The 26,453-nt window shown below is 39.9% G+C and overlaps 2 protein-coding genes across 3 annotated transcripts in view; both read right to left on the minus strand.

Annotated features, from left to right (window-relative positions):
• Nucleotides 1-1,388: 1,388 nt before the first annotated feature.
• On the minus strand, nt 1,389-23,108 carry MARVELD2 (MARVEL domain containing 2). The gene is made up of 7 exons (XM_023729564.1): nt 22,990-23,108; nt 17,739-18,902; nt 15,266-15,301; nt 4,468-4,616; nt 4,004-4,175; nt 2,103-2,153; nt 1,389-1,569 (listed from the first exon to the last, which is right to left on the minus strand). Exons 2-7 carry the CDS (start codon nt 18,885-18,887, stop codon nt 1,447-1,449), a joined length of 1,680 nt encoding a protein of 559 aa, XP_023585332.1. The 5' UTR covers nt 18,888-18,902; nt 22,990-23,108; the 3' UTR covers nt 1,389-1,446.
• A 1,848-nt stretch (nt 23,109-24,956) lies between these two features.
• RAD17 (RAD17 checkpoint clamp loader component) overlaps nt 24,957-26,453 on the minus strand; it is a 44,283-nt gene continuing 42,786 nt past the window's right edge. For both annotated transcript variants that reach the window (XM_004374519.3, XM_023729565.1), the window contains exon 17: nt 24,957-25,748. In XM_004374519.3, the coding sequence (XP_004374576.2) occupies nt 25,484-25,748 (265 nt within the window). In that variant the 3' untranslated portion in view covers nt 24,957-25,483. The remainder of the gene's footprint in view (nt 25,749-26,453) is intronic.

Raw genomic sequence — 26,453 nt, forward strand, 5'->3', positions numbered from 1 at the left:
ACAGGACAGAGTAGATTGCCCCATCAGGCCTCCAGGGAGTGGCTTGTGGATTTGAACTGCCGACTTTTTATCAGTTAGCAGCCGAGCTCTTAACCACTGCACCACCAGGGCTCCTATGCTACTGAATAGGATCCAATAATGATTCTTAACATTATGTTAGGCAATCTGTTGTTCATACTAATAAAAGTAAGAAGTTTCTCATGAAGAAAGCCCCAAAACCAAGATAATTCTTGGGAAGATGATGCATTCCAATTAATCAAAGTGAGATCTCATGTCAATGTAACATCAGGGGCTTTAGGGCAGATGTCCAAAAGAGATAGAAAAGGACAACAGTATTCACACATCCTTCTATAGATGTGTGTAGGTTAGGCTGGGCTGTGGGGCTACGTGCTACTGATTAAAGATAGGGAGGCTGTACTGAGCCCCAAAGGCACAGAACCACAGGGAAGCATCTGCCTAAGGCTACATGTGGTAAGAGTTAACAGCACAGAAAAGGAAGTCAGGAGACATAGGGGCCTTTTGCGGTCAGCTGGCTGAGTTTGCTCATTAAGGACCTTTTCTTGAGACTCATTCTATGTAGTTGATTCATCTCAGGAACATTTCTACAGATTTCACAAACACCAAGGAGACCTAGAGGCATGATGGCTAAGCACCAGCTCGGTTGCTAACCAAAAGATCAACAGTTTGAACCCACCAGCGGCTCTGTGGGAAGACAAAGACCTGGCAATCTGCTCCTGTGAAGACTACAGCCTAGGAAACCCTATGAGGCAGTTCTGCTCTGTTCTATAGGGTTGCTATGAGTGGGAATCAACTCGTTGGCACACAACAACAATAAAATGCTTAGAATGTGCCAGGCTCTGTTCTAAGCGCTTTGCAAATATGAACTCATTTCACCCTCCTAACAACCCTACGAGGTAGGCACTATTATCAGCCCCATTTTAGAGATGAGGAAACAGGCACAGAGAGATTGAGCAATTTATTCAACATCACAAAGTTTGTAAATAGTGATCTTGGATTCAATCGCCTTTCAAGGGAAAAAAAATGACACCTTTGGCTAGGAAGAGAAATCTGTCCTAGAAAAATCCTAGGAACCTGCCTGAGATAAGAAGCAAAAAGCAGCACCAGAACTGACAGTACATTTGCTCATCACATCATAAGGATATGATCTCTAAATCATTATAAATGACAACACATTCAACGAGATAGATAAATATGAAATTATATAGAAATGAATATAGGAATTTTCCTATTGTTAGTAAAGGCTTCAGTAAATTTGAATTTCTTTCAAAATGTCTGAGTGAAACCATACTGTTTAACATTGCATGCACCTTAAACCAACTGGAAGCCTACTCAGGAAGTAATTGCTTCTGTATCTCAGAGACTAGCATAAAAAAGGCAGTAAATAAATATTAAATTTACCATAAAAAAGGTGGTCTCAAATGAGGTTTAAGAATAGCCTTGTACATCCCAATTCATTACTTTATCATATTCTTGAATTCTTTGCTTTATGTGAGAAAGTTTATTCTTTAGGTAATCACAGCGTTCTTTTTTTTCCAGAAATGTAGGATCCTGTAAAAGAAACAAGCCATTATTTCAGCCGCTGACTTCCTCAGGGAAGAACACAGAAACATACATTATCACCCAGAAAATGACCCTTCCTAGCAGATTTATTTGCAGCAGATTTAAAAATCTGCCTAATAAGAATAACAGCTAAACTCTCTGCATTGTTGAGGCACTTTTAACTTTAATAGTTTGAAACACATCAAAAAGTAAATAATAAGTATAGAAAAGATTAATAAGAGCTCTCTCCAGCCTATTCAGATTTGTGAGATCAAGTTAAGGATGGAGTTAGAAAGACGAAGAATAACAATGTTTTTGAAGGAAATGTGGCTGAGGAGTTATATATCAGCGCTCATTTCCCCAGGTTGCTAAATCAGGACATATTAGAAAGTGATCAAGACAGAGATAAGAAGTTTAAGCAGCATCTTAACAAATACAGAGAAAAAAGAAAAGAAATACTACTATAGATAGAAGATTCTACCACTCATCACCAGTGCACCTGGATCAGAATACACATTGAAGAAGACAATTGTTTTACTCACATTCTTTTTTTTCTTAAACTCTTCATGGACTCTTGAAATTCTCTCATGTTCCTAAAAATAATACATTGTATAATTGAATTAAAACACTTACATTTACTCAAATCACGTCCCAAGAATGTGTCAAAGCACACTGGGATTAGAAAATAATTTATTAAATAATTTTTACACAGCACCATAATGTAAATATTCACACACAAAACTTCAATTCAGTGGACAAATATTTGAGGGCTTACTATCTGCAAGACACTGGGACCCAGGAGTGAATAAGAGAAAATGGTCCCTGCTGGCATGAAAGCACACCCAAGTCCCAGCATGATCGCTTGCCATGTGTGGGAACCTGGACAAGCTATTTATCTTCCCTAAGCCTCAGTTTCCACATTAGCAAAATGAAAACAATAACTAGGGATGGACTACTCAATAAGCAAGGTACACACAGACTTCACTGTGTTTACTTACTAATCTGTAGTGTACAATTTCACCTGGGTTTCACCAGTGAGACATAAAGAAAACAAAAGTCCTCACAACTGGACCAACAAGCAACATCACAATAAATGGAGAAAAGATTAAAGTTGTCAAGGATTTCATTTTACTTGGATCCACACTCACCGCCCATGGAAGTAGCAGTCAAGAAATCAAAAGAGGCATTGCACTGGGCAAATCTGCTGCAAAAGACCTCTTTAAAGTGTTAAGAAGCAAAGATGTCACTCTGAGGACTAAGGTGCACCTGACCCAAACCATGGTATTTTCCAATAGCCTCATATGCGTGTGAAAGCTGGACAATGAATAAGGAAGAACGGAGAATTGATGCCTTTGAATTATGGTGTTAGTGAGGAATATTCAATATACCATGGACTGCTAGAAGAATGAACAAATCTGTCTTGGAAGAATTACAGCCAGAATGCTACTTAGAAGCAAGGATGGCGAGACTTTGTCTCATGTACTTTGGACACGTTATGAGAAGGGACCAGTCCTTGGAGAAGGATATCATACTTGGTAAAGTAGAGGGTCATCAAAAAAGAGGAAGACCTTCAAGGGGATGGATTAACACAGTGGCTGCAACAATGGACTCAACACAGCAACAATTCTGAGGATGGTGCAGGACCAGGAAGTGTTTTATTCTGTTACTCATGGGGTCGCTATGAGTCGGAACTGATTCGATGGCACCTGACAACAACATATATATGTATACGTGTGTGTCTGTATATATATATACATGGATACATATATACATACACACACACATATAAATTCATTTGACATTTATAAAAAATGCTTCATGGGTTTTAAAAATTTAACTATGCAAGTAATAGATTAGATCAACACATCCTCTTTTAAAAAAACGTTACAGAAAAAGCTTAAGTCTCCCATGCTGACATCTCTACTCTAGCTTCCCTCTCTGCCATATTCGTCATCACAGGTCTAATGTGCATGCCTAGTGGTTCCTGTTTGTAGCTTCATATCCACTTTCCACCCTTACCCTCCCTGCTCTCTGCCTGTTGGCCCAGGGTAGTAACTGCTTGGTTGTTACTTACCCCCAGAGACGGCACTGCCCCCTAGTGGCTCCCCTATACCCACATACCCTTTGGTGAGACACCTCCTCTAATTATCTAGCTTCACTGTGCCACTTGTCTCCTGCTGGGACTCTGACTGACTCAGTACATATCTCTGGCAAATTTATGTTTATTTAAATAAGAAAATAAAATATTGCTTAATAATTGCAAGCAAAAGACATTATATACTTTAACTTGTAATCTTGACTAGTTAACTTGAAGATGTCAAGTGACCTTCCTAGACAGACAGCAGATGGAGAGGGTTGCGGATTCTCTATATTTAAAAAATAAAGCCAGGTTTGGGCCTTCTTCTAGGCCCATGTGCTCCTCCAGCCAGCTGCAGGCACTGACCTGTCGATTTTCTGAACGATGTGGCAACCTGCTCATCACTGCATCCAGCTCATCGAGCTTCCTCAGGACGGCCTGGACTTCTGCAGAGAGCTCTTTGTACTCTGAAAACTGGTCTTGGAACACAGCTTTATAGCGTTCTCGTTCATCATCCGTCTGAATCACAGGGTATTTTCTGAGGAAAAAAATTTTTTTCAGTGAAAAGTTACCACAATTTTTTCACTAAAACAAGCTGAATGGAAAAACACTTTAGCAAAAAAATAAAAAAGGAGAAAAGAAAAACAGCTTAGCTGATTCTCACTGACCATGTTTACCTTAAATTCAATATACTTTCTCTCAGATCGCAAACAACAGCTCGGATATGAATTATTTTAAGCAGAGAGAGCTAACTCGAAGACAAAAAGGAAAAGGAAAGGCCTCAAATCGGAAGTTCCCAACCTCTACACCCTGAAGAACTATGTACTTACGCCACATAGTCAGGCATCACAATGGGCTTCGGGATGTGGCCTGAGGGGATGTGGCCACTCAGTAGTTCAGGCTTCATATTTGTTGCTCTCAATTCTTTGAAATTAACTTCTGGGGCTCTTTGTCTGTCACAGCTGGTAGCCATTTCACACTACAGTTAAGGAGAAAAAGAGGACTGATTTATAAACAGAGGCAGAAAAAAGCCCTGAATTTATTCTTAGAAGAAAAGCAGCAACAGCAATTAACATTTTTCTTCAGAATTACAAGTTTTAGAGTCACAAAGTTATGCTGTGTTTTTTTTTTTAATAGCTAAAGAGATTCATGTTTGAAATATGGGAATACATACTCAGTAATATGTTAAAGGTAGATGATGAAATACTAAATGTGGGTGGTTGTAAGCACTTTACTTATTCAGGATTTACACACCAAAAGGGTGGTGCAAATGGTTAATGCACATGGCTGCTAAGTGAAAGGTTCAAGGTTTGAGTCCACCTAGAGGTGCCTTGGAAGAAAGGCCTGGTGATCTACTTCCCAAAAATTAGCCAATGAAAACTCTATGGAGTACAGTTCTACTCTGACACATTTGGTGTCATCACGAGTCAGAGTTGACTTGATGGCAACTCGACTGGACTTTTGAGGGGGCACTGGTGGTTCAGTGGTAGAATTTTCACCTTCCATGAGGGAGAACTGGTTCGGTTCCCGGCCAATGCGCCCCAAGCACAGCCACCACCTGGTCTGTCAGTGGAGGCTTGCTTGTTGCTATGATGCTGAACAGGTTTCAGAGGTGCTTCCAGACTAAGACAGACTAGGAAGAAAGGCCTGGCAATCTACCTCTAAAAATCAGTCTATGAAAACCCTATGGATCACAACAGTGTGATCCTATTGTGCATGGGGTCACTGTGAGTTGGGTGCCAACTCACAACAATCACAACTAACAATCGCAAAAACTGTAGACACAAAAAAATGTAGTTCAGTATAAGAAATTCAGGGATAAGAACGGTATCAAACGCCAAAAACCTATGCCGTCAAGTCTATTCCAACTCATAGCAACCTTATAGGACAGAGTAGAACTGCCCTGTGGGGTTTCCAAAGAGCAGCTGGCAGACTCAAACACCGACCTTTTGGCTAGTAGCCACTGCGCCACCAGGGCTCCAAAAAATGGTACAAGACTACTTAAATGAAAAAAGAACAAAATTGATACTATGAATCTGATATGAATCAGTTACAAGTAGCTACTGAGTAGGTCAGAAGGGAAACGAGTTACATTGTTTTCATTAGCTGACAAAGGAAGCAGGCAAATTCACTTTTAGAAAGAAACCCTTCCGGATCTTCAGTATATTAAAATCTAAGGAGGCCGGTACTGAGACCACAGAAGAAAGGCAGTGGCTGTCTTTAACTTGCCAAACTGTTCTTAACCTGTGATTCCCTGAAAAGGGCTATGAGAATTCTAGATGTGGGGGGCAGTGGTTTATGTCATCCTGGTTCCCAAAAACGAAGAGCTTCTAGAAGCCTTTTTAATAATAATAATGGTTGTATCCAAAAGAGGGAAGGAAAAAGAACTCAAGATGAAATGACCCAGAGAGGCAGTATCGGGGACAGGCCTTAAGAGCTAAAATAGATGACAGATGGAAAATAGGAAGGGAAGACCCAGGGGAATCCACTCTAGAATGTTCAGGCAAAGATAGGTACGCAGCCTTGGGGCTGAGAAGACTGTCCATTGGGCAGTGCCTGGAATACCAACCAAGCTGATGAGGCTGGTGGATGCTAGGAGAGGGTTTCCATTTTATATATGAAGAAGTGAGGTTCAGAGAGGTTAAGTAAATTCTCCAAGGTCACACAACAACAAAGTGGAAAAGCCACAGTTAAAATCCAGATCTATTTGGCTCACTGATACTTAAGTGAGTAACATGAGTAACATGAGGAAACCTGTTTACTTAAATTGTTCATGTCCTAAAGTTCTGTGAAATTTTTGCAGCACACTAGAAACGAGTCTGTGATTGACAGGGCGGGCAATGGCATACTGCCAGGGGACAGTAAGATCTTGCCGTGCTGTGAACACTAATTCCTCTTTGGAGCAGTAACCTTTCTCTACTGATTCCTTGACTCTCCAGAAAATGCTGGTTGAATAAAATTTGCTGAACTAAATTGAGAGTGGCTTGGGAGAGGGCCCTCTACTTGAAAACAAAATACAAAACAGGATTTTAAAATCTCGCTCTTTATCTTACCAGGCAGCTTTTGAAATCTTGTTTCCTGACTTCCCTTGTCCCTGAGACTTGCTTTGAGGTTTGATTTAACATTAGCTCATTCAGAAAAACCCCGGGCTCTTAACAAACAGCACACCCCACTGATAAGACAAGGAGACTGCCAGCCAGCCCTAGGGGAAGGTTATGAAAAGAAGTTCCACACCCGAGGCTATATAGAGGGAAACCACATCATCTAGATGTGGAAAGCAAGCCTAGCCACTGGGCCCCTAAACAGCAAAAATGCAAGTGGGAGCAGAATAGGGTGAGGAAACAAAATGTGTTCCCTAAAATAATCTTGTTAGACAGCTAGTTATCAGCTAGTTAGAATGCCATTTCTTCATCCTAATGAATTCCTATATATTTAAACTTGATAAGGAATCAGGGTATTAAACGTTGTTGTGTGCTGTGGAGTCGATTCCAACTCTTATATGACATTATAGGACTTATATGACATTATAGAACTGCCCCATAGGGTTTCCTGGGCTGTGATCTTTACAGGAGCAGATCGCCAGCTGGCGGGTTCGAACTGCAGACCTTTCAGTTAGCAGCCGAGTGTTTAACCATTGCGCCACCAGGGCTCCTTGTGTTAAACATCAGGGGAAACTTTTTGGTCTCTATTTTGTGGCTTCTCTCTTTAGCTTCTAAATATTTAATCCAATTCTCATGTGGGAAGCTGCGGTGAGTATGTTGATCCTCTGGGTCTCAGAAGCAGCCCTAGGCATCAATCTCAGTTACCCTAGTCAAAGTAAGGAATTTTGCCCAGGTAGTTACATTGACCAGGAGGATCCATAATTAATTTTTTTTTCTAGGCAAAGTTTTTTTTTCAAGCAGAAACTCCTCATTTTCCTTACTTGCCCGTTCCTCATTTTAAGATTTACCTTTTAATAAAAAAAGGGGGTTTTAAGAAGTCAGACCACCACTCATTCATCATTTGTCATACTGGTGGCTTGGGTGTTGCTATGATGCTGGAAGTTATGCCACCAATACTTCAAACATCAACAGGGTCACCCATGGTAGACAGCTTTCACCGGAGCTTCCAGACTAAGATACACTAGGAAGAAAGGCATGGCAATCTACTTCTGAAAATGAGCCAATGAAAATTCTATGGATGACAACAGAATATTGTCTGATATGGTGGTAGAAGATGAGGCCCCTAGGTAGAAGGCACTCAGAATACACAGTGGCCGCATCAATGGACTTGAGCATACCAACAATTGTGAGCATGGCACAGGACAGGCAATGTCTCATTCTGTTGTACCTGCGGTCACCATGAGTCTAGCTGACTTGACAGCAACTAACAACAAGTCAGAATATTCCCATACAGATTATTGCAATTGCTTTAAATTTTTTCTTTTTTTTTTTTATGCTCTTTAACATTTTCTTCTAGTTGTTTTGGATGATCCTCACTGATCATCAGTTTGGAAAATCCTGTTGGGAAAAACTCTGAAGCTAGATACGAGACAAAGAATTAAAACCTCTTTAGGTTTTCATGGGAAGGATGCGTTGGACTCTAGACCTGGGACAGATCGCTCAAACATCAAACAGGGCTCCTGATCATAGCCACATCAAAGGGAGAACAGGGAAAGGACCCAAAGGCCCAAATTTAATGTGATCTTTTTTTGCTTCTAGCAAAAACTAGTCTTGTTAGCAACTACTGAAATGCTTTATTGAGAAGCAAGAAAAAGCAATTAAAATTAAGCTACAGGTCTTGGGGAACATCTAGCTCAATTGGCATAACACAGTTTATAAAGAAAATGTTCTACATTCTACCTTGGCGAGTAGCGTCTGGGGTCCTAAATGCCTGTGAGCCGCCATCTAAGACACTCCAGTGGTCTCACCCCTTTGGGAGCAAGGGAGAATGAACAAGATGCAAGGGAAAGATTAGTCCAAAGGACTAATGGACCACAACTACCACAGCCTCCACTAGACAGAGTCCAGTACAACTAGATGGTGCCCGGCTACTGCCACTGACTGCTCTGACAGGGATCACAACAGACGGTCCCAGACAGAGCTGGAGAGAAATGTAGAACAAAATTCTAACTCACAAGAAAAGACCAGACTTACTGCCCTGACAGAAACAGAGAAACCCTGAGAGTATGGTCCCCCGACACCCTTTTAGCTCAGTAATGAAGTCACTCCAGAGGTTCACCATTCAGCCAAAGATTAGACAGGCTCATAAAACAAAATGAGACTAATGGGCACAACAGTCCAGGGGCAAGGACTAGAAGGCAGGAGGGGACAGGAAAGCTGGTATTAGGGAACGCAAGGTCAAGAAGGGAGAGTGTTGACATGTTGTGGGGTTGTTAACCAATGTCATAAAACAATATGTGTGCTAACTGTTTAATGAGAAACTATTTGTTCTGTAAACCTTCATCTAAAGTACAATAAAAAAAATTAAGCTACTGGATAACTCTTAATGTTATCAATATAATTATTAAACTTTAAAAATTAAAAATAAGCTAAATTAATACCCTGTCAAGTTAGAAATAGGGAGAGGAGCTAGATAGCTGTTTCAGTGTGCAGGTGTCCAATTTCAGATTCTCTCTCCTTTCCGGTGTATAATGTAATGATGCATGGGCCTCTGGTCTCAAGCCTATACTATTACCTTTGATGCCAAGGTTCTATTTTGCCTTTTCTACCTTGGAAAAGAAGGCTGCTCAGCCCTTAGGGATTTATTTGCATTTATTACAATCTCTACTTGATCTTACTTTATGTCTGTATATTATTTCTTTTAAAAATGATCTGATTTGCTTTTAAAAAATTACATTCTTTAAAATACAAAATAAGAAGAGACAGCCCAATGGATAGTCCCAAACAATGGGCAGGAAATGGAAGTTCAGAGAGGGTAAGTACTTTCCCCCAAGATCACAAAGCTAGTAAGTAGCTAATCTAGTACTCAAACCCAGATGTGTCTAATTCTAAAGTTCATTTTCTCTTCACTACACTGCACTGCCTCTCCAATGGTAATCTCCCAATTGTCCCATGTGATGGACTAAGATGGACGCAGGTGAAAATCATACCCAATGAAAAGCTGGAGGTCACAACCTTTTCTATAGGGTTTCTTATTGTAAGTTCAGTAGATATTCCTCAATTAAATCATTAGATTCTCTTTTACTGGGGTCTGCCTCTAGAATGGATCCAAAGTGATCCATCACCCAGGAAAAGAAGCCTGTGAAGGGTTGGTTGCTCCTTGTGTTCTGCTCCCATATTTTGAAAGAGTAGAAGTTAACTGGATTGACATGATTTCCAAAGGAGTCCTAGGAATGGGGTTCCAATATCTACTAAGGTCATTCCTGACTATTCCAGGACCACTTAGGATTCCTTGTCTAGGAAATCTGGCATCCTGCAACACACCCTGGACATGCTGAGTAACAACCTTCCAGGGCGGCCTGAAAGAGGTACCCTAGAACTCTCTGGAAGATCTTCTAATCCTGTTCCATGTGTGGCACCTGCTTCAGCCACATTCTCAACAAACAAGGACACTGATCACCAGATCATTTGGGGCAACTTCCTCCCACTTGGCCCAGTCTTTCAGGTTGACAGTACCCTGCACTAATCCTACTGGCACATCCCATTACCTCAGAGGGACTGACCAGGAAGCCCATAAATTCCACTTGGCCACGAATGACCACCATTGCTACATTATGGCCACACTGCAGCCCAGTGAGACAGCCCTGTCCAGCCTGGTGCTGAGCAATCAACAACTGAAAAACTGTACACCTTTAACCTCCCAAAGCAAGTGGAGTCTTCTCTTCTGCCTCCAAGGATGTATTGAAACATACTTCCTAATGTTAGCACTCTGGCTGTCTAACCCTGATATCAAATTTTGACATTGTCTGCTAAGAAGAGTGACAGCTTTTAGAAACAGAAGTTCCTTATGTGAATATTTTTAGGCCCCTTTTCTATTATAGGAGAGCCCTGGTGGTACAGTGGTTAAGCGTTCGGCTGCTAACCAAAAGCCTGGCAGTTCGAATCCACCAGCTGCTCCCTGGAAACCCCGTGGGGCAGTTCTACTCTGTCCTATAGGGCGGCTGTGAGTCGGAATCGACTCGGCGGCAATGGGCTTTTGGTTTTACTATGATAGAAGTCCCTGGGTGGTGTAAACAGTTAAGTGCTCAACTAGTAACTGAAAGGTTGGTGGTTCAAACCCACCTAGAGGTGCCTTAGAAGAAAGGCCTGGCGATCTACTTCTGAAAGGTCACAGCCTTGAAAATCTTATGGAGCAGCTCTACTTCTGCACACATGGGTTTGCCATGAGTTGGAACTGATTTGAGGGCAACTGATTTGTTTTTTCCCATTATTCGCAGTCTTTCTACTCTACCTTCTAAACCGAAGTCCTTTTAAACATGATATTTTTCATGAAATGAATATTATTTTAGGACTCTCATTGGGCTCTAATGTAGCAATGGCAGTCAGGTAGATTTTATGAGCTTCCTGGTCAGTACCTCTGAGGGGGTGGGATTTATCAATGGTTAAGGCAATACTGACAATCTTGACTGAGAGTATTGGCAGTGATTCTACCAAAGGCACCATCGCAATGACCCCCAACTGGGAAGACTGCTCTTTCCAATGGTCAAACTCCCTTATGTCTCTGTATTAACACTGAAAGGCAGCCCACAGGATAAGTCTAGGGAAGTTGTATTTAAATCTCAAACAAAGGGCTAGTGTTATTATTTAATCATCAGTCTTATATTGCTTATTTTAATACTTGAAATGGACATTTTATTAATTTAATTTTTAAAAAACTTTAAAATTTTTGGAATAGGTTATACATATGGTTTTGGTGAAAAAGAGGAAGACCCTTGATGAGATGGATTGACACAATGGTTGCAACAATGGGCTCAAGCATAACAATGATTGTGAGGATGGTACAGGACCAGGCACTGTTTCGTTCTGTTATATGTAGGGTCACTGTGAGTTGGAACCGATTGGATGGCACCTAACAACAACAACATATAATTCAGAAGGGTACATAATGAAAAGTCTCCCTTTTCTACTGTCCACCTAGTTAGTCAGCTGCTCCCCTACAAGGCAATCATATCAGTTAGCCCTGTTAGCGCAGTGGTTAAGTGCCTGGCTGCTAACCGAAAGGTCAGTGAGTGGTTTGAACCCACCTACTGCTCCATGGGAGAAAGACGTGGCAGTCTGCTTCCATAAAGATTACCGCCTTGGAAACCCTATGGGGCAGTTCTACTCTGTCACATGGGGTCACCATTAGTCAAAAAATGACTTGATACCACCTAACTACAACATTATCAGTTTTAGGTACATTGATATGTATATTTTAGACAGCTTAAAAATGAGCATCTTCATTGAACTTACTTTGATCGCTAATACCACTGTCATTGAGTTAAAACAAGTGTAACTGAAATGTGTATCCTAAAAGCAATAAATATTGAATAATTAAATGACCATAAAACAAATTAAAACACAAGGATATAGGAATCAGGAGATTAAAACGAAGTATGATAAAATACACACACACACACACAAAAACAAACAAACAAACACACACAAAGTAGGACCGTTTTAATTCTATGGACAGTGTTTAAAGAATACAGAATTTGTAGCACGAGTCCCACACTGCCTTCAGAAAGGAGCTTTTCAGTATTCTGTAGACCAGCTGATACCAGCCTCACCTGTCCCACACCTGGTCAGGTATGTCTTCAATTCTAAAGATTTATGGATACCCAAAAAAATCTGCAAAGTCACTGAATCATCTCAACTGTAATTCAGATGATTGCACCTACATGTCAGAAATCATTTAATGTAACTGATCTTTAAAAAATGTGGCTAATAACATATCCCAAAGGGATGCTTTGGCCAATAAACATGCAGAATTTGAGACACTGTCATTCACAAACTCCTTTCCCCAAGAGATGTCAGAGAAACACAAATCTCTAAGCAACTTATTTAGTTTAATTTTATAGTCTTTAGTGATCCCTTTCTCTCATATACATACACACAAATTCATACTTACACAAGCACACAGACACTACACTTGGCTAATCTGTCTATGCGTTTTTCTTTTCCACTAGATTTGTAAGCCCCTGGAAAACAGAGATGATGCTCCTTGTAGTATTTCTATCACCAGCCCATAGCCCAGCTGGTTCATGTTTCTTGAATGAATTAATTAATGATGACTACAATGTATTAATCATGATCCACTGGACAGACTCTTCAACCACTTCATAAATTCCTTATTTCAGCATGAATAAAACATTTTCAAATGATATGGGTGTTTCATAACATACAGAATAAAGTTAAAAGGAAACTTACAAAAGATATTTTCAAAATGTATGCATTTAACAAAGAACTCGTACAAATAAACAACCCAATAGAAAAACTAGAACATGAATACACAGTTAGTGGGGAAGGAAACACAAGCAAACACATGAAAAGATGCTCGACATCACTCCTGATAAGAGAAATGCAAATTATAACTATATGAGAGTTATGGATTGCATTGTGTCCCCAAAAAATATGTGTATCAATTGGGCTAGGCCATGATTCCCAGTATTGTGTGACTGTCCATCATTTTGTTATCTGATGTAATTTTCCTATGTGTTGTAAATCCCACCTCTATGATGTTGAAGAGATAGGATTAGTGGCAGTCATGTTAATGAGGCAGGACTCAGTCTACAAGATTGGATTGTGTCTTGAGCCAATCTCTTTTGAGATATAAAAGAGAGAAGTGACCAGAGAAACAGGGGGACCTCATACCACCAAGAAACAAGAGCCAGGAGATTATCACGTCCTTTGGACCCAGCATCCCTGTGCTGAGAAGCTCCTTGGCCACAATAAGATTGATGACAAAGACCATCCTCCATAGAGAAAGACTTCCCCTGGGGATGATGCCCTGAATCTGGACTTGTAGCCTACTAGGTTGTGAGAGAATAAATTTCTCTTTGTTAAAGCCATCCACTTGTGGTATTTCTGTTTGAGCAGTACTAGATAACGAAGACAATGAGATACCATTTTTCACCCGTTAGACTGACAAATGTCAAAAAATTTCATCACCCTTAAACAAAAAATATCCCCTGAAGTCATCTTAAAACTAAACAATAGCTTAGCTTAATTAGTAAAAAAGGTCTGCCTTTGAGCATTATGCTCTTTTAAGAACTATCTATCTATATGGGATCAAACTCAAAGATTAGATAGGAACTCAAAAAGCAACTCAAAAGATTAGATAGGAACCTTAGGATGCAGTGAGTTGATGTTAATGGGGGAGGAACAACTCAGAAAAGGGGGGTGAGAATTGTCGCACAACTTGAAGAATGTAATCAATGTCACTGAACTGTATGTGTAGAAACTGTTGACTTGGTGTATGTTTTGCTGTGTATATTCTCAATAACAACACAAAATAAATAAAATTTAGAAAAAAAAATTTCATCACACACCAAGGAAGCCTGACGCCCTCACACAGGGCTGTTGGTCAATCTGACAATTGAAAGAACAAACAAACAAAAACACATTCCTTTTGGTCCAGAAATTAATTTCTCAGAATTTGTCATTCAGGAATGATGTATGTTCAAGTATGTACTTGTATGTATAAGCTTACTCACTGTAGCACTGGTTTTAATAGTGAAAGATTGGAAATAACCTAAATATTCATTTATGGTTAAATAAATTATGATACATCCATATAATACTATAGAGTTGTAAAAAAGATGTAGAACTTCTTTATGATATGGAAACATCTTAGAAATGCCTTGTTAAGTGAAAAAATCAAGGGCCATAACAGTGTATAATATGCTACTATATGCATAAAAGGAGGAGGAGAGAGAATTTATATAACAGATTTCTGAAAGGAAACACAACGCACTGATAACACTGGGAAGCTGAGGTACAGGAGTGAAAGGAAGTCTTTGTAACTTAGATCCTTCTGAATTTTGACCTAAGTGAATATTCCTCTTTTAAAGACACAAACAAACCCAAAGGTCGGAGTTTCAACTACTTGCCAAGAAATACAATGCCCATTGAAACAACTTTCAATGAGGTTAAAATTATGATTGTTAATAATTATTAGTATGTATAATTATAATAACAGCATCTCATTTACTCCTGTCAGCCGACTAGTGAGGTAGAAATTACTGTTATTCCATTTTTACAGATGAAGAGGCATGGAGAGGTTGAATAACTTGCCCATGGTCAAAGAGCTAATAAAATCATGAAAAAGGAATTTCCTGACACTACAAAATTTGGATCTGAAAGAAAGGTGAGAAAGATAGAAAAGAATGGCAAAGAACTTTAAGGATAACTAAAAAAAAGTTTGGGAGAATAATTTTCATTTTTAAAATATAAAATTTTAAACATATTAAGATAACCAACTACCTTTACTTGCATAAGCTTGCATCTATCAAAATTAAAAGGAGCTGTGATTTTGTCTGATTTGGTGCTTTTAGCATTAGAAAAAAGCTGAAAGTCCAACTTTGAACTCAGTGGAACAGGTGCACTTTCACACCTGTTTTACGACTATGTAGATAAAGAGACAAGAGAGAAAAGCAGTTAACAAATCTAGACATAAAGTATAACATGAAGGGAACTTTATTCTTACCACTTTCCTTTTCGATGGTAATGATGGCTCACTTATCTGGAACAAAAAGAGTTAAAATGATTTTTCAAAGCTGCTTTGCAAATATTTTCATTTATTTGCATTTATAGCCCAATCTCAATTCTACAGATGCTGATTCTCTACTTTAAGGATGATGTCAGAGCTTAATGTTCCTCCTAATTTACATTTTGACCAGCCAGGAGGGATAACTACTTCCCTGTCAAGCAAGAGCACAGGGCAGAGCCAGAAATATGGAGATGGTGCAGACTATTAGGTGAGTTGCTTTGAATTACCTAGAGGTTTTATTTATTCTTGGTTCCTATTATGCTGCGTGATTAAAAGTTTGGGACAGTTACACTATAAAATTAATAGAAGACCACTACAAGCCACCACATCTTCTAATTTTAGGAAGCTACAGCAACACACAAACAGGTACAGCCTCCAACATTAGAGGTAACTCACTCTAACCAACCATTATGAAAAAACTTAGAGGAATGAGTTTTTGTTAAAAAAGGGAGAAGTATTATGTTGATAATTGTAGTCACATTCATGTGGAGTTTCAAAAGTGACATTAAGAACTTCGTTGTTATTAAACTTGCATAAAATTATGAGGAAGTGTATGAGTTTCACTACCTGGAGTTCATATTGATTAGAATTTAAAGTTCTTTACCTTGTATGGAGCCCTGGTGGCGCAGTGGTTAAAGAGCTTGTCTACTAACAAGAAGGTCAGCAGTTTGAATCTACCAGCTGCTCCTTGGAAACCCTATGGGGCAGCTGTACCCTGTCCTACAGGGTCACTATGAGTTGGAATTGACTCCATGGCAATGGGTTTGGTTTTTGGCTTTTACTTTGTATACAGAGATGTAATTTAAGAAATATGCTTGAATTGAATTTCTGTTTATGGGGATGAAAAATTTGGCAATGGATACTGGTGACGGTTGCACATGATTGATATGATTGGTGTCACTGACTGTGCATGTGAAAAATGTTGACTTGGCTAATGTGTTATCTATATAAAAAAAATTATAAGTGCTGAGATAAATTTTTAAAAATAAATTGAATCTACATAGAGTTCTGGGAAGATAAATATATTTTGTGACAACAGTGTGTGAATCACACTGAAACATCTTGAGGGTTTTTTTTTTTGTATAAAACAAAGTACTTGCTATAAAATATTGAAGTTTATTGCTGTTATGCATCAGATTCATGCAAAAGATTAAAAAACAAAATATATATGCTAGTGTGTGCTACTGAGTAAATGAGGGCAAGATTTACATAATTGTCATGTATAGTTTTGCCCAATACATACCATGGAGCCCTTGTGGCACAGTGGTTAAGAGCTTGGCTGCTAACCAAAAGGTCAGCAGTTCGAATCCATCAGCTGCTCCTTGGAAACTCTATAGGGCAGTTCTACTCTGTTCTATAGGGTCACTATGAGTTTGAATTGACCCTACCACAATGGGTTTGGTTTTGGTAATATATACCATGAACAATGTATACCGCCTATGAAGTCTTGGGAAAGTGGGAAAGGCAAACTTCATGAGACAGTTGACTTAAAATTAAGAAAAATTTTAAGGTAAATACTGAAGTGTTCAGTGGCATATGAAATTCCCCTATATACAACTCCTTAGAAAAAGAAAACATCAACTTATTTCAGGGTGTACTGAAGCTGGCAGAACATACTCCAACATTTTATTTTGTTCAAATAAAATAATGTTAAATAGGGCTTTTACATAATCTTATTTTCCATATATTGTTATTATTATAATTTATTCTCTTCCTCCTCATATTAACAGTAATAATAATTATTATTACATTTAATTAGCTAAATTCTAAAAGTAAAAACAACTGCAAGATTCCCATACTAATTTTGAAACACACAAACCCCTCAAAATAAGGATGAAACAACAAAGTTCCCTGGCACGTTTTTAAAGGGCATGTGCATTACAACTCCACCTGTCAATACTTAAAACACCAAATGTGGTTCACCATATTCTTACTTGGTTTTATTTAACTCACTGGAAGAAAGTGGGACTCATCATACCAGATTTAAATGAGTACTTTCCTCCTGTAACTGCAAAATTATGGTTTTTTAATTAAGTCTTAGCATACTAAAGAATCAAGATTCTTCTCAAACTTACTTTAAAAATGAGACAGTTATTTTAACGAGTATGTTATTCTTTTTTGCAGAAGTTCAGTAGTGTGTATTCACCTTAAGCATCAGACACATAATAATGCAGCCAACAAACTACATATTATACATCTGCAATGTTATGCAAAAGTAAAACGCCAGGGTAGGTTATCCCAGTCAAAGCATGTCTGGCATACTGGACTAGAATTTTTGAACTTTAGATCATTAAGAAAAAAAAAAAGACTTCTATTAAAGCTTTCTGTTTTGAGAACTATATACATATTTAATATGAGAGTAAATAACAGAAAAAAACAAAAACAAAAGAAGGATTATGAAATCCCTTACCTCCTGTTGTTCCATGTATTCCCTATGTCTCCGAGCTGCCTCATGCCTCCATAACTTCAGACAGACCAAAGCACTAACGAGATACACGATCATGGTGACAAACAGGAAGATCATCGCTGCAATCTGTCCTCCTTCTACTCGACAGAATGCTGCGTTTATTGGCGTATTAAATAATGGATAGTAGCAGAGTCCACCTCGGTTGGTATCATTCACATAGACTATGGCTGCAGCCATATACAAGATAAACAAGGCAACATTAATTCCAAATTCAGTCAGGGGCCACCAATTAGAGTCCAAAAGAATGGTCCGGTAATACATGGACATGCCAAGAACCAGAATAATAATGGTGGCTATCCAAGCTAAACCAGCAACCACGAGTATAAAAGGGGTCTTAGGGCCACTGTAGTAATAACCCCCGTACATACTGCCCAGGCTACCAACGCCTCCGACACCAAAGGATGGTGAATATCCAAACAAGTTATACCACTCGTTATCCTTGTGAATGTAAGCTGTGACACAAGCAAAGACACCGGCACCCAGAAGCAGCTCCACAACTCCCAGAATTCTCAGCAGGCCTGCCCACGACTTCATGTAGGAATACCTCAGGTTATACTCTTCCACCTTCTCACTGTACGTTCGAGCTGTTTGTGTGTGTCGGCCTAGAGATCCATAGGGATCGTGGGGAAACATTGCATCAGCCTCTTCCCGGGAACTGAAGGTTCCTTCTGACTCTCCGTGAGGATCTTTGCAGAAGTTAGGGGGTGAATGGCGGTTTGGTCTTGTTGGAGATGCTGGAGGTGAACACTCCACTCCATCAGAGATGTATCTGATGTCAGATGTTGGCTTATCCCATTCTGGGTCCTTTTTCTTCCCTTTGAAGAAGTTCTTCCAGGAGTCAGGGACAAAGCGCCTTATGGGCTTGAGATCTGGGGCTACAGCTGGTTCCTCTGTGTCACTTGAGTAGAAGTCTGGACCTAATGGTGGCTGTAATGGGAGAGGGGGTGGAGGCAAAGGATCAGCGCTCACGGCCAGCTCGCTGTCATGAAGAGTCTGGAGGGTTCTTATGGTGCCATCTTGAGAGGACAAATCCACTGGGACCTGATCATAGGACCTGTCCCGAGACTTGGATCTTCTGTCATCTGACGACATTTGTGATTTTCACACCTGTGGCAGAGATTAAACTTATCACTTATGCTTCATTATTTATCCATTCAATGATGCCCCATAAGCTGTTTTTATTCATTTAGTAGCCAATTATTGCATTCAGGAGACCAACAAGATCATTTCTAGTCATTATGGTCTATAAAAATGATACTATAACTATGTATATTTTTAAACACATGTAACAATTATGTTAGCCAGGGATATAATCATCACTCTGTGCCATTTTAAGGGCAACCAAAAATTTAAATCTTAGTTCTAAATTTTACAAGTTGAAATATTAATAAGTTTAGTATATCTGTGAGACCTATAAACAAGAAAATATAAAAAACAAAAACAAAATTTTAGCAATATAGGACACTTAACATACTCCTGAGTCCTTTCCTCAAACGTCTAAATCAAAATATTTGCATTTGAACATACTAAAATTTGACGGATCAGCAAATACTCTTCATTTCCCCGAGATGGAAAGGGGGAGTGTGCTGTCACATTGTGGGGACTGCAACTAATGTCACAAAACAATATGTCTATAAATTTTTGTATGAGAAATTAACTTGAGCTGTAAACTTTCATCTAAAGCACAATAAAAAAAAAAGAATTCACTTTTTGTATTTTATAAAATACTAGGTATATGTTCAATATTTAAAAAATAATATTCACCATACAGAAAAATAATTATTTTGAAGTGTACTTCTTTAGTGATTTATACCCGTTATTCTTTCTTGGTTAGTTTATTTTACAGTTTATGTAGATTTATAGAAATAAGCAAATAATATAATAAAATTCCAGTGTCACCTTTATGTCAGTAATTGCCTGTTTTTAAGAAGTTTACACATTCTGCTAATGAACTACAGATACTCGGGCTGGCTGTTAGTACTTGAACTTATCATCCACCAACCGCTACTGAAGCCTTCATTGCCAGCAGGAGGAAAGACATTTGTACTTGTAGTATCCATTGTGTTTGGCCTTTAACAAAACATGCAAACACAGTATCTTTCTCTGCACAACTGCAGATTTTGGAAAAGAAAAAAGTTCTAGAGTATTCAAAAATTAAACCAATAAATTCAATAGGTTAATTCCCTGCTGTTGGGAATTAGACATAAAGTTAGCTCCTTAACATTAGATTTTACTGTCTTGGAAAAATATAGTTATTATGGAAAATAATACTGGGTTGAAGTAAATGAAGCTGAAAGTAGAGTGGAACTCTAAAGGTGAAAATTGCTTAGTGATTGAGTAACATCTTTTCTAAAGGAAAAACTGCATTCTGTTAGTTTAGTATGAACTGGAAAAACTTGTAGAAGAGATTAGTCTATCCCACACAAGTCTTACAAGATAAAAGCCAGTATTTTGAAGGAACTAAAAGATATTTATAGAAAAATGAGTCAAAAATTAAAAACACTTCACTTCTAAATCATAGTATTAATACAATCTTGCCAAGTAATTTTGAAATGCTGGTCCATTAAAAAATCTATTTTTTACCTGCAATTTATTGTTTGACAGTATATTTCTTTAACACTTACTCCTCTCCTCCCCAAACACCCTAATTTGTATAAGCTTTAAATAACATTAAAAAAAAAAAACAAAAAAACTCTTCATTTTTATTAACTCAAATCTGCTTTGGAATGACCAAAGGAGAAGCAGTCTGTTAAAACAGATGCACTGAAGAGACCCTTCTCTTCCTAAATCAGGAGAAGAGTTGCTTCCTCAGCTCTAAAATATTAACACTTGATACTAGATTTTTAAAACAGAATTCTTAAGAGATAAAAATCACTGAAGAATAAGGTTCCCTGAAGGTACAACATAAAGCAGCAGCAATGACCACACATATCATTCCTTACAAGGTAATTATCTAAAGTTGATTTGTTGTCTGAGATGGAGGGACAAAGACTATCTATAGAGGGTGTTCAATACACTTAAAAAAATAAAACCATAGAAAAAGCACTTTTACTAAACCTGTTGATTCACTTCATGAAATCAAGGACCTGGACACATATACAAAAGGGAAGAAACATTTGTTAATGTAACTGCTAGGTTTACTATTGAAAGTTTCAAACATAAAAAGTAAAGAGAATAGTATGTATTATTCATTTCTCAGTATCTATGATACTATATGTATGCATTTTACAGGACATCGCATTGCTTAATTTAACTTACTGGTAAAAGTGATTTCTTGTGTACCCATCAACCAGCTTCAGTAATTACCAACTCATGGCCAATCTTGTTTCAGCTATACCCCCTACCTTATTCCCTCTGCCAATAAATTACTTTGAAGCAAATCCCAGACATCAGATCATTTCATTTGCAAATACTTCATTTTTCTACCCCTCCAGCCTAGTCCCGGGGAGAAGTAGGCTGGAGACAGTTTGAGATATCTGTTAGAAGTCCAAGTGGAGATGTCAAGTTGGCAGTTATACACCAGTTGCCACTGACTCTGACTCATGGCAACCCCATGTGTGGTAGAGCAGAACTGGGCTCCATATGGTTTTTAATGGTGGATTTTTTGGAAGTAGATCACCAGGACTTTCTTTTAAGGTGCTTCTCGGTGGACTTGAACCTCCAACCTTTAGGTTAGCAGCTGAGCGCGTTAACCTTTTACACCACTCAGGGACTCCTAGTCTACACACAGGACAAATAATGCCAAGAGAATGGGTGTAGATGGAGAAGTTGTCCAAGATGGAATGCCAGGGTCCTCTAATGGGACACTCCAATGTTAAAGGATTAACTATGATAGCCCTAGCATGGTGCCCACAACAGAGCTCTATAAATGACAGCAATTATTTTTGTTTCTTTAGAGTCTATTGTCTAAAAAAAGTTTAAATTCTAGAAGTGAAGATTGAGAATAATAGTATTACCATAGTTTTTTTAAACACACATTTCTAATAAATGTAGAAGCAAAAGCACAACAAATAACTTAAGCAAGTTTTACATAAAACTAAAACCAAACCCACTGCCATCTAGTCAGTACAGCCACCCTACAGGACAGAGCAGAACTACTGCATAGGGTTTCCAAAGCTGTAAATCTTTAGGGAAGCAGACTGTTAAATCCTTCTCCCGCAGAGCGGCTGGTGGGTTTGAACGGCTGACCCTTTCAGTTAGCAGAGGGCTTAACCACTGCACCACCACAGCTTCTTTCAAGTTTTACATATTTCTCAAAATCTATGCTATTATATGTATTTTACAGGATACCTCATTGCTTAACGTACTGGTGAAAGTGATTCATTATAATGGATTCAACTCATCTTCACTTGTGAAAAGTGGCTTATTATTTAAAGACTCCCTTATCAATGTTTAAATAAAAGGCAAAAAATTATCATTTGAAGAATTGTGGAATAGCAAAATATGTGATTCTCAAGAAGGGAATGTCAGCTGAATTTTATCACAGGTTAAAATATAGATACCCCTAGTAGTTTTTATGATGTCATTGAGTGTCCGCTTAGGTTCAACACAGAGGCAGAGTTAGTCTGTTTTGTTCAAGCCCTTGGAACCTGACTCCATCCTCTTGGGACACATATCTTGGAAAGCCATAGGGGTGGCAGGAGAAAGGGCTCCCCAAAGCAAAGTATCACATGAATCGTGCCTGGTCACCTTAAACGGAATCACTGCTTTAATTGTAAAGTTTTGCTGGGACGAAGAGAAGGGCAGACTCCAGCTATTTCTGGGCTTCCGGGAGGTAGGACGAAAGCCTCTTTGCAGGTTTCAACTTAAACGGCGACGACCACTGGATACTGAGCATCTTCTCTGGGGTCTCTGCCGATTCTCGGCGCCCACTCCCACAAGTTCCTTTCCGTCCCCTGTTCTGACATCCTAGGTGAGTGTTCCGTCTTCAACTCTATTAGTCTTTCGAGATTCCACCCCAAGGCAGCCGGAAATAAGCCGGCCAGACCCCTGCAGATCAGGCTAACCAGGCCCAGGCTTGGGAGAGCCAGGATCCCAGCGAGAGCGCGGGCCCCGCCCCGCCCGGAGCACACGGAAGGGCAGCGGCTCGGCGCCCGCGTCGTGCACACCTGCGCTCGGTTAATGAAACCAGGCTGGATGCGGGGCCCCTTCTGGCCTCCAGGACCCCTGCTCCCCGGAGCCCGTCACTCCTTACCGTGCTGGCGTCCGGCCAGCCCGCCTGTGGCGGTGCGGCCTCGGCTGCTGGTTATGGAGGGGCTTAGCAGAGAGCGCCGGCCGCCCCAGGAATCTCAGAGGGGGCCGGTGGGGCAGTGGAGAGGGGCCGCGTCCCACCCCCTCCCCTCACGCGCGCAGCTGGGCCCCGAGGCCCCTCCCCGCCCCCGCGTCCCGGTCACGTGCGCCACACACCCTCGGCCCCACTCACCTGTGCGGCCACAGGAAGCGCGCGCACGTCGCCGGGGGGATTGAAACCGGGCTCTGGCTCCCGGGGCGGGGCCGGGGCCGGTCGAGCCCAGCTTTGCCCCGCCCGGCTGTGTCAGGCCCGGACTCCAGCGTTGGGCCCCACCTGCTTGCGCTGGTGGCATAGTGGTTAAGAGCTACCCTGCTAACCAGAAGATCGGCAGTTTGAATCCACCAGGCGCTCCTTCGAAACTACGGCGCAGCTCTACTTTTGGAATCGACTAGACAGCAATGGGTTTTGCTTGCGCCTCACAGCAATGGTTACAAACCAGCTCAAAGATCGGGCTGCGGTTAAGGTAGCTAAGTATAGGAACCAGCCCTCCAGAGTTCGCACAAGGTTGCCATCCTCTTTCTTCACTATCTTTTGAAAAAGTCTGACGCTGGATGAAGACTTGTGTACTACCTATGCCTAACTACAGATGTCAGATAAGAACCCACTGTCGTGGAGTGGATTCAGACTCATAATGACACCGTAGGGTTTCCAAGGCTGTAAATCCCTACGAAGCCGACTGCTACATCTTTCTCCCGCAGTCGATTGCTTTAACCACCGCGCCACCTGAGCTCCCTCACAGATGGCACATAGTGCATGTTAAACTAAAACTCATGCCATCTAGTTGATTCTGACTCATAGCGACCCTATAGGACAGAGTAGAACTGCACCATAGCGTCTCCCAAGGCTATAACCTTTACATAGAGGTGTCCAGGTGGCGCAGTGGTTAAAGTGTTTGGCTGCTAATCGAAAGATCAGCGGTTGGAACCCACCAGGTATTCAGGAGAAAGATGTAGCAGTCGGCTTCCATAAAGATTTACAACCTTGGAAACCCTACAGGGCAGTTCTCCTCTGTTCTATAGAATCACTATGAGTCAGAAACCACTCAAAGCATTTTTTTTTTTTTAATCTTTACAGTAGCAGACTGCCACATCTTTGTCCTGCAGAGTGGCTGGTTGGTTCAAACCACTGCCCTTTCAGTTAGCAGCCCAGCACTTAACCACTGTGCCACCTGGGCTCCTTTAATGCATGTTAAACCAAAAAAAACAAAAAAAACCAGCTGCCCTGGAGTCAGTTCCTACTCAGTGACCCTATAGGACAGAGTAGAACTGCCCCATAGGGTTTCCAAGGAGCGGCTGGTAGATTCAAACTGCCGACCTTTTAGTTAACAGCCTGTCTTAGTCATCTAATGCTGCAACAACAGAAATACCACAAGTGGATGGCTTTAACAAAGAGAAATTTATTTCTTCACAGCAAAGGAGGTTAACAGTCCAAATTCAGGGCATCAGTTCCAGGCGAAGGTTTTCTCTCTGTGTGGGCCTTCTCATCAATGTTCCCCCGGACTAGGAGCTTCTCTGCAGGATGCGCTCTGCTCCTGGCATTGCTTTCTTGATGGTGTGAAGTCCCCCCAAGTCTCACTGCTCACTCCTGTCTTTTATATCTCAAGAGATTGCCTCAGGACACAATCCAATCTTGTAAATTGAATCCTGCCCTACTAATACAACTGCCACCCACCCTCCCTCACTAACATCATAGAGGCAGGATTTACAACAAATGGGAAAATCACACAATACTGGGAATCATGGCCCAGCCAAACTGACACACACATTTTTTGGGGGAGGTAATTCAATCCATGACACAGCCCTTAACCACTTCTCCACCAGGGCTCTGCTAGTGCATGTTAGGAAATGTTAAAAGATAGGAGAAACAAAATGAAATTCAACGTTTTAATTTTGATATAAATTATGTAAATATTTTCCAAAATGGATCTGAAATATTCTACTGTACAACGTAAAAAATGGTGTCTCAGAAGCTAGAGACCATAGAGTAACTGTAAATAAGGCACAAAGTTTATTTACACTCATAATTGCAGCCTGACCTGTTTTATAATTCATATGTACAACCTCCCATAAAGTTTTCACATTCTGAATTATTCTTCCACATTTTCTGATTATTTGGCATAGCATTCAAACACATTTCATACACACTGACCTCTTCTCTGTATACCACTCACAAGACTAAATAAATACTAGAGAAAAAATTAAGAGATTACTTGAAGGCTTGGTCTTCTATTTACTTCAAGATGACAGAACAGTCAGTTCCTTGTGATGAAATACTACAAGAGTGAAGAATTAACAGTGTGTCTGTAATTCACCTGAAATGTATATCAACTCTGTTCACAGTTTACTGAATAAAACTAAAACAAATCTGTCAAGTAGCAATCTGACTGGCAGGCTGGTTTCTATGTCTCATCGCTCTCATAGTCTTCTATGATCATGTCTTCTTCTTCCATGTCTCCTAGGGCTGAAAAGGGCTGAGGCTGGCTGGCAGGCAGTTCACTCCCACTATTCTGACTCGGAGGAAGAGACCAGGCTTCGGGTTCCGCGGTCTGAGGGGGTGCATCCTGAGCTTCCTCTGCAGGCTGTCCTCCGTTAAGCTGGACTTCATCTCCGCTGTCAGGATCTATCATTCCATGCTCCCTGTCGGTCAGGGCTTCCATTTTCAATCTGCAGATTCATAATGCAAGTATTAATAATAACAACCAAAATAGGAGATTCTGTTAAATTAAACCATGAGTGTGATCATTATGAACTCATCTCCTCTGGTCTTCCATTTACCTTCATTGTGCCCAATGCCTAGCCAGGCCCTTTAGTTTAACAATATAAACAAACTACAAGGTAAATGACAATCTATGAATAAATCCTTACAATGTAAAATACAAAAGGGTTAATTCATGACAATAAAGAGCTCTCACAAATTAAAAACAAAATTAAATATAATTAAAAAAATAGGCACAGAACATGAATAGACAACTTGCAAAAGAAATACCAACGGATTGCTACTCAAGCTAATTTGTTATTTAAAAAATGCAAACTAAAATAATGAGCTACTTCTTTCACCTTCTTAACTGGCAAAGATACTTTTACAATTATAAAACCCAGTCTTGGATTTAGGGGCAAAGAATATACTCATACACTGTAAGTAAGCATAAAATCTGTAAAATATTTTTGGAAGACATCTAGTAATACAGAACAAAGGCCTCAACAAGGGTGAACCTGCTGTTGAAGCAATTTAATTTCTAGGAATTCATTCTAGGTAAATAGTATTTGATGTGTATAATGATTTAGCTACAAGGCTGATAATACAAGTTAGAAACAAGCTAACTGTAAAAAATAAGGTGTAGGTTGAGTAACAGAAAACTATGCAGCTAT

Source organism: Trichechus manatus, unplaced genomic scaffold (assembly GCF_000243295.1).
Source record: "Trichechus manatus latirostris isolate Lorelei unplaced genomic scaffold, TriManLat1.0 scaffold00029, whole genome shotgun sequence".
NCBI classification, from domain to species: domain Eukaryota; kingdom Metazoa; phylum Chordata; class Mammalia; order Sirenia; family Trichechidae; genus Trichechus; species Trichechus manatus.